The 16,130-nt window shown below is 28.4% G+C and overlaps 1 protein-coding gene across 2 annotated transcripts; it reads left to right on the plus strand.

Moving 5' to 3' along the window:
• The first annotated feature begins 325 nt into the window (after nt 1–325).
• On the plus strand, nt 326–2,009 carry LOC131648286 (uncharacterized). Of its 2 annotated transcripts, none has more exons than XM_058918068.1 (5): nt 326–513; nt 599–865; nt 943–1,278; nt 1,389–1,501; nt 1,599–2,009. In XM_058918068.1, the coding sequence occupies exons 2-5, from the start codon at nt 676–678 to the stop codon at nt 1,689–1,691; spliced, it is 732 nt and encodes a 243-aa protein (XP_058774051.1). In that variant the 5' UTR covers nt 326–513; nt 599–675; the 3' UTR covers nt 1,692–2,009. The 2 variants fall into 2 exon arrangements, with proteins under 2 accessions (XP_058774051.1, XP_058774050.1); XM_058918067.1 differs by having other exon boundaries at nt 327–513; nt 619–865.
• The last annotated feature ends 14,121 nt before the right edge of the window (nt 2,010–16,130 follow it).

Below are 16,130 nucleotides of genomic sequence, written 5' to 3' on the forward strand. Positions count from 1 at the left end.
TGGATGAAGTTTTTGGATGATTTTTGGCTGTGGAGTGAAAAGGAGAGAATGAAATAGTTCTTCAACAATGTGATATATTTTGATTTATTTCAGAAACATACCTCCAAAAATACTCTATTACTAATTTATTTCTATTATACATCTTCGAAATTATTTCTAAATATTTAAATTTAATACTTAAATAAAACAAAATATTTTCGAAAATAGATTTCTTAAACTTTAAATTTGATATGAGATAATTTCGGAGATGTAATTCCAAAATTTTCAGTAGTGACTTTCATCGCCAAATAGTGTAATGGAAAATTCAATTAAAAAAAATGGATGGGGCGTTATGGACCATCCTATCTGGAGACAAGTGGTCCATTTTAGGTTTCTCGGTCGCCGCTCTCCTGATCCATTCATTCATCGTCTCTTTTGTGGCAACCCTAGATCCCTAAATTGCATGCACTTTTTCAATTCAATCTCAATCTCAATCAACCCTAAGATTCGTAATTCAACTTTCTTATCATACAGGTAACATTCTCCATTGGAACCTTGCATTTTCAATTTATATTTGCAAATCTCTCTTCAAATAACCAATTCGGTTTTGGGGGTGAAGTTGACTCAGCTGATTTGCAGGTTTGTTGGTTGTGGTGAAATGGTCTATTCTGTGATCCTTATTATACATTTCACGAAATGCAATTAGCTTCAAACTCTGACAAGGAACAATCTTCAGAGTCCCAACCCATATTGAATCACTCCTCCTGTGAAATTATTCCTGACAATAACTCTGATGATGATGATGACGATGATATAGAGAATGTTCGCGTTGATCGTCTTCTAATTACAGATCAGCCGCAATGCCGAATATGCCTTGATTTTGAAGGTGCTTCATTCATTTACTTTTTATACAATTCTACTACACCTCAATCAAATTACTAACATTTAAATGAATTGTTTTAGGAGAAGACTTAATTGCCCCCTGCCATTGCAAAGGTACACAAAAATATGTCCATAGATCATGTTTGGATAACTGGAGATCTACCAAGGAGGGCTTTGCTTTTTCTCACTGTACAGAGTGCAGAGCTGTCTTCATATTACGAGCAAATGTCCCAAAAGATCGCTGGTGGTTGAGGTTGAAATTTCAGTTCCTTGTTGCCAGAGATCATGCTTTCATTTTCATCACTGTCCAACTCGTTGTTGCTTTCTTGGGGGTGCTTATTTACAAATTCTATGGGGATGAACTTAGAGAAATGTTTGGTTATGAAGAACATCCATATGGATTTTATACAATGGCCGGTATGTATGAATTAAATCAATACTTAACATGTATCACATGAATATGTATGGATTAAATCAATACTTGACATGTATCACATTTCATTTGATAATTGTGCTATGTTTTGCAGTTCTCGCCATTATTTTGGTGGGTTTGCTCTATGGCTTCTTTATAGCAATAATATGTGGCCAACGAATCAATGAACGTCACTACCACGTTCTTGCCAAACAAGAATTGACAAAGGTCTGCTATGTAATACTACTAATAAATGCTCCAGAACATGTTCTTTACTTTAAGGTACTAAACTCTTGACTCTGTTGTTTACTTTTTTCATTGTCAGGAATATGTGGTAGAAGATCGAGAACATGTAAAGAATGTGCCCGAACTCGACCCCAGCCATGTCACAGAACTCAGGATGCTGGGCCTTTACTAGCCGGTATTCTTTCCCATTTAAATTTCCGGTGTTCCACTTTTAGATGTTAAATTAGAAATAGTATAAAGAGAACGGGAGACCAATGAAAACTTTAGGCAAAACTTAAAAAGATATTTAGAATTAAGCGGACTATCTGTGAACTTGGTCTCTTACAAAATATTATCATTTCATTTGATCCATGTATCTTAATCCACCAAGTAGAAAAAGATTTGGTGGTTGTTGTTGTTGTTAAGTTTGAGACTATCTCAACCTATTAATTATTACTCTCCTTGTATTTATAGTGATCATAGAAAATAAAAGTTTCATGTTTTTTGCTTCCCTAATTTTATAATAGAAAGTAATAATTTCAGTTGTCATCAATCACCTGCACCATTGGTAAAACTAGAAAAACACTCTTGTTGTATGTGGTGGAGCATAAAACAGCTGCTATAAAAGGATATCTTATAAACCATAGCTGCTATAAAACAGCGATCAAGGATATCTTATGAACCGTAGCTGCTATAAAAGGATGTCTCATTTAGGAGTTAAACAGCAAATGTCTTGAAAATAACAAAGTGAGAATGATGATCATATAATTAATTCTTGTCTTCAGTTTTTCCTGCACTTGTGAATTTGGATCTGTTATTTTAGATTCTAATCCAAACTATGGTTAGTTTTGTCACGAGTCTATCTTTTTATTCTCTACCACTAGTATCTTGAATTCTGTTGCAATAAGCTATTTCTATAATTCGAGAGACAAAGTAAAAGTCTTCATGACAACTTGTTAACGAAGTGAGCTATTCCTATAATAAGAACTCGTGATTTATATACGTGAAAGGGGAAGAGAGAAAACTCCAAGATTTTTGAACGGATGATGCAAAATGAAGGCTACTATGCTAAGATTTCCGAAGGTCCGGAAGAGAGAAATTATATTTCATAAGCACATATAATTTGATAATTCAGCATAATAATTCGGTCAAAGATGTTGTACAAGTTTATATTTGACTCACAGGCACCTCTATAAACATTCATAAACGTCCATAATATCTCAATTTTTTTTTCAAAAAAAGCTAGTACTTTAGTATTTTTAATATATTGAAAATATGTGTATTTGTTATACCAAATTTATTGAAAATTCGGTCAGCTATTTTGAAGAAAAAAAAAACTGGTGTATTGAATTTTGTCCTTCTCCACCAAAAATATGGTGACCTTAAATATAGTGTTAAATTATTCATATTGAATGCACTTGGGATGTATGATTCTTCAACATATTTTATATAATTTTTCACCAATAGTCAAATTGAAATTGCATAATTAGGATTGCACTAACACTTTTGTATGGTTACTTTTGTATGGTTATGATTGCACTGGCACTTTTGTATGGTCCATAATGTTTTAGAAAATATATGAATATGTATCATGTTACAAAAATACTCTAAAATAAATTAATATTGGTATATAACATTTGTTTACTACAACGACATGAGGTCCCGTATTGAATTTAGGGTTATAGATGACACATCTTTGATATATCTGAAATTCAAACAAGAGAATCTCTTACATTACATCGACAATCAAAGATTGACCAAGATCGGATATCGTTCATCCACTAATGATAATGAAGGGAAAATGAGATTCATTAAGTTTGATCTAAAGATTGATGCAGATGTAAGGGTTATATGGAGTACATTTCACCATTACACAACCAAAAGTCCAATTAAAGTGGATGCGACACTTGCGAGATCAACTGACGATATTTTAAGATGATGAAATGTCCTAAACCATCTATTGGTGGTGAAAACTTTTGTATGGTCCATAATGTATTAAAAAATATATGAATATGTATAATGTTAAAAAAAAACTCTAAAATAAATTAATATTGGTATATAGCATGTGTTTACTACAACGACATGAGGTCCCTTATTGAATTTAGGGTTACAGATGACACGTCTTTGATATATCTGAAATTCAAACTAGAGAACCTCTTACATTACATCGACAATCAAAGAGTGACCAAGATCGGGTATCGTTCATCCATTATTGATAATGAAGGGAAAATGAGATTCAATAAGTTTGATCTAAAGATTGATGCAGATGTAAGGTTTATATGGAGTATATTTCTCCCGGATTATACTCCATCTTAGAAGCATTAAATACACCACAAAAGATTCTCCCGGATTAGGTAATGTCAAAATCGGAGCCGACGTCAACCTTTTCTTGAATTCGGTAAAACTTTCTTCATATTGAATGTCCCACACAAAAGTCTTACCCTTACAAGTTAACTTAGTCAACAGAAGTGCCAACTTAGAAAAACCTTCGATAAACCTTCTATAATAACCAGCTAATCTCAAGAAGCTTCTAATCTCGGTAGCCGACTTTGGAGTTTCCCATTGCAACACAACGTCTACCTTAGATGGCTCTACAGCAATGCCATCACCTAAAATGACATGACCCAGAAAACTCACCTCCTTCAGCCAAAATTCACATTTGGACACTTTGCATATAACTTATTCTCTTTCAAAACCCGCAATACTAATCTCAAATGTTCTGCATGCTCTTCTTCTGTCTTAGAATAAATCAAAATGTCATCGATAAACCCCACTACAAACCGATCTAGATAATCATGAAAGATACGGTTCATGTATTTCATGAACACTCCCGACACATTAGTAACACTGAAAGGCATCACTGAATACTCATAATGTGCATATCGCATTCTGAAAGCCGTCTTCTGCATATCTTCATCTTTCACTTTAATCTGATGGTAACCCGACCTCAAATCAATCTTAATAAACACACGAGCACCCACTAATTGATCCATCAAGTCATATATTCTTGGAAGTGGATACTTGGCTTAATTGTTACTTTATTTAACTATTTATAATCAATGCAAAGTCTCATGCTTCTCTCTTTCTTCTTTACTAGCAATACTGGAGCTCCCCACGATGATACACTTGGCCTTACAAATTTCTTTTCAAGTAAATCCTCCAGTTGCTTCTTTAATTCTGACAATTCAGATGCAGACATCCTATACGGTGCCATCGACACATGTATGGTACCAGGCAGGGTCGGTCCCGACTTTTTAAAGGCCCAGGGCAAATAAAAAAATTGACCCTTAATATAAAAAAAATGATGTTTTACTCACCTACAAAATGAAAAGAATCTCGGAGACAATATCATAAAGTCTTAGTAGTTTTAACCATAAAAAGAATTTCAATACAAATGACAATAAGTTATATGCAAATCATTAAAGAATTTAAAATCGAAATATAATTAATTGAATTAAGAATGAGAATCTTGTAGGTGTCTTAATTGCTCCAATTTCTAAGTTTAATTCATAAAAAAAATATTTTAATGATCAGATAAATAATAAATTAAAATATAACTGATAATAAACTTGATTTCATCATAAAAATATGATAATAAATAAGCTAATTGTATGACAAATTTTTAAATATTTAATTATAATATATAAATAATTTCTTGCCGAAATAAATTAAAATAAAATTATAAGGGTTACAATAAGTAACTATCGAAAATAAAATTTGATTTAAAATTTGATTATAAATTTTAATTGATTATATAAAAATTATTTTATAATTAATATTTGATAAATGATAATTATCACAAAAAATTATATAGGAATTCATTACAAACCTATGGAATTAGGTAGGTATAATTAAGTCAATTTGTCATATTAAGAAAGATTGAAGTGTTTTTTTAAAAAACTAATAATTAAAATTTGTAAACTCGTTATAAATTATAATTGATTATATAAAAATTAGTGTATAATTAATATTTAATAAATAATAATCTTATCTTAATCTTAATCTTATCTTAATATATATAAATGCAAGGTTGTCATGATGGTAACCCTAGCCACATGTCAACCTGATAGCAACTCTAAGCATAAACCCTAATTCTAATTTTACTAATTTGACCCCAAACTCTAATTTTAACTTTACTAATTTAACCCTACAATAAGAATAAATATAATAATAATAATAATAATAATAATAATAATAATAATAATAATACCAATAATAATATCAATAATAATAATAATAATAATATAAATAAAAAGTAATATATATTTATTGCCACAATCTGAAATTTATTAGTTATTGACTTGAAACAATATTAATAATTAAAATAATAATAATAATCATAACAATAGCAATAATAATAATAATCATAACAAAAACAATATTAATAATAATATATATAAATAATAAGTAATATATATTTATTACCACAATCTTAAATCTATTAGTTATTAAATTGACACAATAATAATAATTAAAATAATAATAATCATAAAAACAACAATAATAATAATAATAATCATAACAAAAATAATATTAATAATAATAATTATTAATATTATTAATATTATTAATATAATAATAAAAATTCAAATAATACTAATCATAACAAATAATAATATTGAGCCATAGCTTTAAAAAATAATAAATAAATAATAATAATAATAATAATAATAATAATAATAATAATGATAATAATAATAATAATATTAATCAAGATTATATTATACAAAATTATTTTAACAATCAAATTAATTTATAACAGAAAAGAAATAAAAAACATAAAGAAGATTTTAATATATATTTTTGGATTCAAAATATATTTAAAAAATATTTTTATTATTATTATTATCTATTTAATAATTACAACAACACAAAAAAATCTAAAAAACTAAAAATAAAAGAAGTCAAATAAGAATAGTTACTATATTATTACTCGCAAAACTCAACAAGATATTTTAATTGGCAAATTTCATTTTGCATTTTATAATTAACTATTTTTTTCTATTTCCAATTATTGAGTAGAAATTTTTTCTTCATTATTATTATTTTTCTTTACTTCATGTAAGTTACAAAATTAAAAGATTATTAGACTATTAACTTCATTAATGTTATATAATAAAATAAGTTATAAGAAACTCTTTAAAATTTAATAAATGTAATATTAAAGTTTAAATTTTTATAATTAATAAATGCAATATTATAGTTTAGTGTTAAATTTCTTCTAAATGTAATTCATAAATAATATTTCTATAAAAACGGTTAACTTTCTCATTAATTTCTTTTATACCACAATTAATATATTTGTAATAAATTAATGTTCTTAATATTATTAAGCATTTTTAAAAAAGGAAGAGAATTATGAAAGTTAAGAGTAAGAATATGAATATGTAAAACTGGAGGTAAGATAATTTAAAATAGCTAAAATAATTTTAAATTAAAGTTTTTTAAAATGAGAGAATATATAGAGTTAAACTAAATATAAAGGAGGATTTAATTAATCAAAATTTACATGGATTAAAAAATAAAATTAAAAGGATGAACAATAATTTCATGTCCTTGATTTTTTTTTAAGGGTTAAATATGTTTCTAGTCGCTACAAATATTCCAGTTTTCACTTTTAGTCCCTCTAAATATTTCCTTTAATGAATGGTCCCTATAAATTTTTCCGTCTTAACATTTGGTCCCTGACGTTAGAAAGTACTAACGGACGCTGACGTGTACATGCCATGTGTGTAATTAATTTTTTTTTATTTCTTTGTTGTGTTACATGTAATGAATAGTTGGGACGTTCAAAATTACTTTCATTTCTGCAAAGATGTTAACCCTAGTAAATCGTCATCTTCTTCTCTGTTCCATCAACGAGTTTTGAAGCAATAATTTTGAACTAGTTCGTTTACACCGAAGATTGAACCCAAGCATCTTAACGTGTTTCCCCTGTTTATCTCGGTGGTCCCAGTTGCTGAATACAGGTGCGAATCTTGCTGTTTAATAGTTCTTTATTTGTTGCTTTTTGTGACATAGTCATAGTTTATCATTTAGTTGTTTATTATTCCCTATTTCAGTTGTGTGGACCACTCTGCATCTTTGTCAAATTTAGGGTTTGTACTTTCAATTTGGGGACCATTGTGTTTTATAATTTAGTGTTTTTAGTTTCAATGTGTGGTCCACCGTGTGGTGTTATAATATCCAAATTACCCTGTTTGCAGGATGGGGATATTTAAGCTTGTCTTTTATACAAAGGGGTATTTTGTAAAGGACCCCATCTTAAGGTATGCAGATGGTGAGGTTTACTCTTTTGTTGGACAAGACACTGACTACTGGTCATATTTTGAAGCTCGAGACCTAATTACAACGATGGACTCTGCATTTAGTTTGGATGAAGTGAAAATGTGGTGGAAGCATGAAGAGGGTTCATTAGAAACAAATATTAAACCATTTAGGAATGATGAGGATGCGGATTTGTTAGCTGTGTATGTTGTGAGTAATAACAGTGATGTTGAAATTTATACTGAGCCCAAAGGAAACACAAATGAGATGACCTACATGGAAAGGATTATAGAGAGCCAACAGGGCCATAAAGATGGTGAACAAGATAGTGGTGATGGGTATGAGACATGTGAAGATTCTGTTGAGGGTATTCACTTTTCAGATAGTGAAGATGAGAGAATGCACGATGGTGATGAAGACATTGGAATGGTTAACTCTGAAGGAGTCCCTAGAAATGAGAATACCCCTGGTAGTAACAATGGAGCACCAACCAACCCTGGCCTTATCACAGAAGAGATGGATAGGGAACATATTATAGAACAAGAGTACTTCACAGATGAACTTGACAGTGGTGCTGATGAAGATAGCAGTGATGAAAGGTCTACAATGATTAGGTTCAATGAAGAGGAGACATTAACAAAAGATTTCAAATTCAAAGTTGGTATGGAATTCTCTTCTTTGAAAAAGTTTAAAAAGGCTGTAATGGAGCACAATGTTCTAAATGGTAGGGAGGTGACATTAGCCAAAAATGATGCAAATAGGTGTAGGATTGTGTGTACTTAAAAAAAGCTTTGTAATTATACTATACTATGCAGCAGGGTACTAAGAACTACTACATTCAGGGTGAAAACTTATCTGGAAAAACACAAATGTGGGAGACAGTTCTTCAATAAGAATGCAAAGGCTGAGTGGGTTGCTAAGATGCTAGTAGACAAGTTGAAAAACAACTCAAAGATGAAGTTAAGTGAGGTTGTAGCTGATGTAAGACAAAGGTTTTCCACTGAGATCACTGGTTGCTGAGCATTTAAAGCTAGACAGTTGGCAAGGCAAGTGGTTGAAGGAGATTCAAGTAAATAATATGGTATGTTATGGTCATATGGTGCTGAATTAAGGAGGGCTTCTTTAGGAAACACCTTCAAGTTGAACATTACCACACCTGGTCCTGGTTTGCAAGCAAGATTTGATAAATGCTACATGTGTTTTGATGGGACAAAGCAAGCTGTGACTAAGGCATGTAGACCTTTCATAGGATTAGATGGTTGTCATCTAAAGAACAAATATGGTGGAATCTTATTGATAGCTGTTGGGAGGGATGCAAATGATCAGTATCTACCTCTTGCTTTTGAAGTAATAGAGACTGAATCTAGGGAAACTTGGAGTTGGTTCATGAAGTTACTAATTGAAGACATTGGTGATAAAAAATGGTGCTTTATGTCTGATCAGCAAAAGGTATATATGTTTAATGCTTACTTTGGTTTCTAATGTGTTAATTTGCTTAATGTTTACTTTAGTTTCTAATGTGTCAATTTGTCCATATTACCAGGGTCTTGTGCAGGTATTTGAAGAGGAATATCCCTCATATGAGCATAGATTTTGTCTAAGGCATTTATATGCCAACTTCAAGAAAAAATTTGGAGGAGGGACCTTATACAGAGATCTGATGATGGCTGCCGCGAAAGCTACATATTATGAAGAGCATGAGGCAAAGATGTTGCAAATTAAGGAGGTGAATATAGATGCTTATCAGTGGTTGAATGCAGTTCCAGGACATAAATGGTGTAAGCATGCCTTTCCATTCTACTCTAAATGTGATGTTCTTATGAATAATCTTAGTGAATCATTTAATGCCACTGTACTTATGCAAAGAGACAAACCAATCTTAACTATGTTTGAGTGGATTAGGAACTATGTTATGGGTAGGTTTGCAACACTTAGGGAAAAGGTAGAAAACTATAAGAAGGCAAAGGCTGGTGCAGGTACAAGTCACCCAAGTGCAAGTACAATACAGGCTGATGCAGTTACAAGTCAGCCTGATGCAGGTACAATTCAGCCTGCTGCAACTGCTATGGATTCTGCTACACAAGTTCCTGATCATGATGTGCAAAGGCCTTCCACACAAAGGTCTACATGTTCTGATGAGGCCTTAAGAAGGTTTTGTGGAATAGAGCCTGAAGCCTTGGCAGCTATGCTGGATGATGACATACTTGATATTGTGCCACTTAGTGAGGACAATAGTCCTACTGCAAGAACTCAGCCTGATGCAAGAACTCAGCCTGATGCAAGCCAGACTGCTAGTGTTAATTAAAAGCCTACTACCAGCAAAGGGAAAAAATAGAGTGACATTGCAAAGAGCTTTACCTAGCCAAATCTTTCTGTTTAATTATGAAGTGTTTTGTATTAAGTAGTATAATGTTTTGGAATATTATGTAGCCAAAGAGCTTTACCAGACTGCTAGTATAATGTTTCTGTTTAGTTATGTCTTTTGTAATATTTTGTGCAAGTACAATCAGATCAGTCATGTACAATTACTAAGTTATGAATATCAGTATATTTCAGAAAATGATTTTGTAATATTTTATGCTTTACTAAGTTATGAATATCAATATATTTCAGAAAATTAAAGTCTTTTGTAATGAATGTTATGTAATCATGTTATTCCTATTCCTTTATGTTTTGTTATATATGTTATGTAATCCTTAACATTACTGAACAAATGCCAATAAAACTCAACTGAACAGAGTAAACTGAACATAAGAAGTGCCATTTCCATTCACATTACTGATACATTACAAATGAAACACATTACAAATGAAATACATTACAAATGGTGTCCTACTTAATGAAACACATTAAACATTAAATGTTACAACTAATCGACATCAGGATTTCATAAGAAAATAGATGTTAAACATCAATGAAATTACAAAACACAACACTTTTATTTTTCCAGAAAACTCCTCTGCCTTGAGTTTCATCTTCAAATTTTTGTTCTTCTTTTTTATCTTTTCATTCATCTCTTTCAAATAACCCATTGCTTCCATATCTTGAAACTCAGTCTTCACCTTGCTTATATCCAGATTTATCATCAATATCTTCATCCCATATGAACAAGTCACATGTATCTTCACTTCTCCAATATGGACACCGCCAAAATAATCTCCCTTTGTTTATTCCCTTCCTGCATTGGTATGACACCATTCGAGCCTTGCAACCACATATATGCTCAACTCGATTTTTTCCAGATGAAGATGAAAAAGAAACCCCCTTTGATGAGCTTGACTTCGAATAACCCATAGAACAGATATGAAGAAGATGAACAGAGGGGAACGATTGAGATGGAGTGAGAGAACGATTGAGATGGAGTGAGAGGAAGATTGAGGGAACGATGCATATGGAGGGAGGCTAGGGTTAAGCACTTGGACATTGTTTAATAACCTATCACCTGAAATAACATGTAACACAACAAAGAAATAAAAAAAAATTAATTACACACATGGCATGTACACGTCAGCGTCCGTTAGTACTTTCTAACGTCAGGGACTAAATGTTAAGACGGAAAAATTTATAGGGACCATTCATTAAAGGATATATTTAGAGGGACTAAAAGTGAAAACTGGAATATTTGTAGGGACTAGAAACATATTTAACCCTTTTTTTAAAATTGAAATATTTAATTATGACAGTTACTATTTGATTCATATTAATACATATTAATATTATTTAAGGTAGAATTTAATCTACATTATATTGTTAATTTAATTCGTATTTATGGTTGAACTTTTATTGATTTTATGATAATATTTAAGGGGGAAGGAGTGTCTCACCAACTTATCAGTTTACAGGATTATTTTGTCTCACTAAAACTCTATTTCTCCTTATGCTTTCTTTTTTATTTTCATAATTTTCTATTTTTCTTTAGATTTTTTTTAATAATCTTCTATTATGAGTAGGTTTTGAAGATATATTCGATAATTTTATTGAAATATTGATCATAATCTTTCATTTTGTAAAATAAAATATTATGTGCAGGTATTGAAGATATATTTAAGAATTTTATCGAAAGATGGATTCTTATGTGGTATTTTTTTATGTCCTATATTTGTTATTCATCTTCATTCATCTTCTTACAATTGACATTATAATTTTGAATTATTCTTTTAAGATGAGTTGTATTGTAAAAAATAGTTTGACAATTAAAACATTATATATGAAAATCAATATTATATATATTTTTTCAACGAGTAATGAGATTTTTATAGTTGACCTTTATACGAATTTTAATGAATAAGTTATAAAACTAATAGTTTTATAGTTTTTCACTCTCTAATAATTTATCATATATATTGTTTGATGTAACATTAAAAAATCTTGCAGGTTGGAAATATGTTTGAAAAACTCTGATTTAATAGGAGCTGAACATAAACTATGTTGAAAAGTAATAAGTCTTTGAACTATTATGTTTTAGAATTAGAATTTGAATGTAGTTTTGTTATTTAAAGGTCTGATGGTTAAATTAATGTTTGTCTCAGTAAAAGATCTAATGTTATTATAGATTATCTTCGCATGTTAAAAATGTGTTTGAAGAACTCTGATTTAATAGGAGCGGAGGTTTATATTTGGTTTCAATTTCACATGTAATTGTAAGTTAGCTACAAATCATTTTTAAGTTTCCTTTGCCTCATGTTCTACTAGGTTTTTGTAAGAATTAAGAATATTAATGATATTATAATGATTTATTATTTATTTAAATATTTAATTTATTTTTGTTATTATATAAGTTTAAATATTTGTAATTATATATTAATTTTTTTATATTTTGTATTTATTTTATCTTAATACTAGCTTAATTTATATAACTTTTGTAATGATAGTATGAATATTTCATTAAAATTATATTTATTTTATCTTAATAATTTATTTAACTATTTAAATTAGGGTAGTTATTATTAAAAATGTTTCTTTTTATAATTTATGATTACTTGGATACAATTAATTTTATTATCTAATTTTATCAAATAAATTTGTGTATAATAATATAAAATATGAACCTTATATCACCTTAAATATAAAAAAAAATATTTTTCCTATTTACAGCATAAGACTACGTCAATAACTTACAAGAACAATTTTTTTTATAAATAATCTATAATAAAGAATAAATAAAATCAATTTTAATATGAATAAAAAATTTAAACATAATATATATATATATATATATATATATATATATATATATATATTAAAACAATAATTTACAATTGAAAATAATTTAAAAACTCAATAAATTTTTTTTCTACAATGTTAAAAAATATTCTCTTTTATTAATTTTAAATTGAATTGTTTTTTAAATAATCATCTACGTACACAAATGTTTAATAAATTTTACATATTTAAATCCACAAATACTATATAAATTATTTAAATAATCATTTCTATATGTTAAATTAATAAGAGGTTAAATAAATAAAAATATTTTTTAATAGTAACAATAATGAAATGAATATTAATTAATGAAATGGATGAATAATTTCAAATCTATGAAAAATATTTTTAAAAAATTAATAGTTAGGATAATAGTGAAAGATTATAAAATTAAAGTAAATACAATATCAAAAGTCAATAATTTAAAAATGTCATTGATTGAATAAATATATAAATATAACTAATAAATTTTCAGCTATTTTTTTCTATTTTGTAACTCCTATCTTTTATTTATATTTATTCAGTCACTTATTGTCTTGATACAAATTTTAATTAATGATAAAATCTATTAATTAATTATTTTTATTATTATTTTCATAATCATGTGTATATAAATGTGTGATATTGAATTATCATCATTTAATATATATGTTTTTCTAGATTTTATAGTCATAATAATAAATATAATAACAATATTTTAACGTTTAAAATATTACATATAATGTTAATAATATATTATAGGTCAAACCGCGCAACGCGCGGGTCATATACTAGTTGTTACAAAAATATATATAGAAATTTATTACAAACCTATGGAATTAGGTAGCACTATGGTATAATTAACTCAGTAGTGTTTTTGTAAAAAAACTAATAATTAAAATTTGTAGGCTAGGTATAATTAACTCAGTAGTGTTTTTGTAAAAAAAACTAATAATTAAAATTTGTATGCAATTAAGAATCGAACCCTATCACTCAGATGCAAAGAAATGACGCCACCGCTGAGCCAAAAGCAAGGAATTGATTACTGTTTTCACCAACAAAAATATAATTTATAATTACAGTATTATAAATTCTTAAGCACACCTCCCAATTGAGGCCCTATTTTTTTGAGGCCCTAGGCTGTGGGTCTGCTTGCCCAGACCCAGGGCCGGCCCTGATATCAGGTACAAGATCAATGGTAAATTCAACTTCTCTTTCTGGCGGTACATCATGATTGTCATCATGGAAAACTTCAGGAAATTCTCGCACCACCTGCAACTCATCTATTATAGCCTGATTCTCCATAGATAACGACGCCATCAATGAGATAACCTGAACTTCTTATTTCATTAAAAACTGTAACTGTTTAGCAAACGACAAATCAACTCCCTCCTCTTCAGGAGTAGAAAACCTCACAAACTTATCATAACAATTAATATGAACATGGTTATGCTCTAACCAGTTCATACCTAAGATCACATCCAACCCTCTTAACGACAAACAAACTAAATAAACAACAAAGTCTTCGTCGAAGATCGACACAGAACACTTTAAGCACACAATAGAAGTAGTCACTGATCCCTTAGCTGAAAGATCGGCGACCATCTCTCCATTCATAGCACACAACGCAAGATTCAATCTTTCAACACAATCAGCAGCAATAAAGCAATGAGTAGCACCAATATCAATAATAGTGATTAAAGGAGTATTATTAATGAAACATGTACCTATGACAAGTCCGTCGTCATTTCCTGTCTGAGTCCCAGCCAAAGTACATTTCCACTGTCTTGTGCCTTTTTTGGTTTTTGACACTGACGACTAATATGCCCTTCTTTGCCACACTTGAAACAAATAACTTCCTTATGCTTACAAAGAAAATAAAATTGATTTTTTTTGAAAATTTAAAAGTTGATTTTTTCGAAAATATAATTGTCTTTTTTCGAAAATAAAAAAATTCATTTTTTTTATAAATAAAGATGTCGAATTTTTTGAAAATATAAAAAAAATCAATTTTTGCCGCAAAAAAAAGTCAAGTTTTCCGTAAATTAGGAAATTCGATTTTTTTTCCAAAAATAAAAAAAATTGACTTTTCCCCAAAATGAGAAAAGTCTGTTTTTTTCAAAAACAAAAAAGTCGATTTTTTTATAAATTAAAAAAAATTGATTATTTTTGAAAATAAAAGAGTCATTTTTTTTCAAAAATAAATAAAAGTCAATATTTTCCGCAAATTTGAAAAATATTTTTTTTCAAAATAAAAAATTGATTTTTTTGGGAAAAAAGTCAAATTTTTCCAAAAAAATATCAAATATTTGTGAAAATAAAAAAAATCAATTTTTTGGAAAAAAACTCAAAATAAGAAAAGTTGATTTTTTCGAAAAAATCGATTTATTTTTGAAAATAAAAAAAAAAGGTTTTATTCCAAAATAAAAATTCAGGATTTTTTTTTAAATATTTTTTTATTAAAAATAATTCAAAATCTAATATAATAGTTTGATTCTTTAATAAATGATTTAGTTTAGAATTTTTTTTCTAATAATTTGATATGGTTCAGAATACTGAACTGTTATACCAAACTAAAACTTTTGGTTCAATTTGATTCTAAAAAATTAAAAATGATTTAGTTCGAGTGACCTTATATAATAATTCAATTAAGTTTTCTTACATAATTATTCAATGAATAGGGCTACTCTTAACTTATTTTCTTTTTCTTGTATAGTATTATGCTTTATGTCTATGCATATTTAAATTATCAAAATTTTTGGTTCAATTTAATTCTAAAAAATTAAAATGATTCGGTTCAATTCAAGTAACTTTATATAATGATTCAGTATGATTCGATTTAATTTTTTGTTTTAATTGTCTCATGAATAGGGGCTATTCTTAACTTATTTTCTTGTATAGTAGTATTATGCTTACTTTTTTTTTTGTGGAAAATGAGTAGAAGCAATAACAAGAATATTTCTTGAGTATTTTATGTCTATGCATTATTTAACAAATACCAAGTTACCAAAGTTAGGACTTTAAGTTTCAAAAATTTGGACTTAAAAAAGTAATTTTTTTTAATTAATTATAAAAAAATATAATGACACATTAGTTTTATATATATATATATATATATATATATATATATATATATATATATATATATATATATAATTATAGTTGAGTTGATAAAATTTAGATT

Source organism: Vicia villosa, linkage group LG2 (genome assembly GCF_029867415.1).
Source record: "Vicia villosa cultivar HV-30 ecotype Madison, WI linkage group LG2, Vvil1.0, whole genome shotgun sequence".
NCBI classification, from domain to species: Eukaryota; Viridiplantae; Streptophyta; class Magnoliopsida; order Fabales; family Fabaceae; genus Vicia; species Vicia villosa.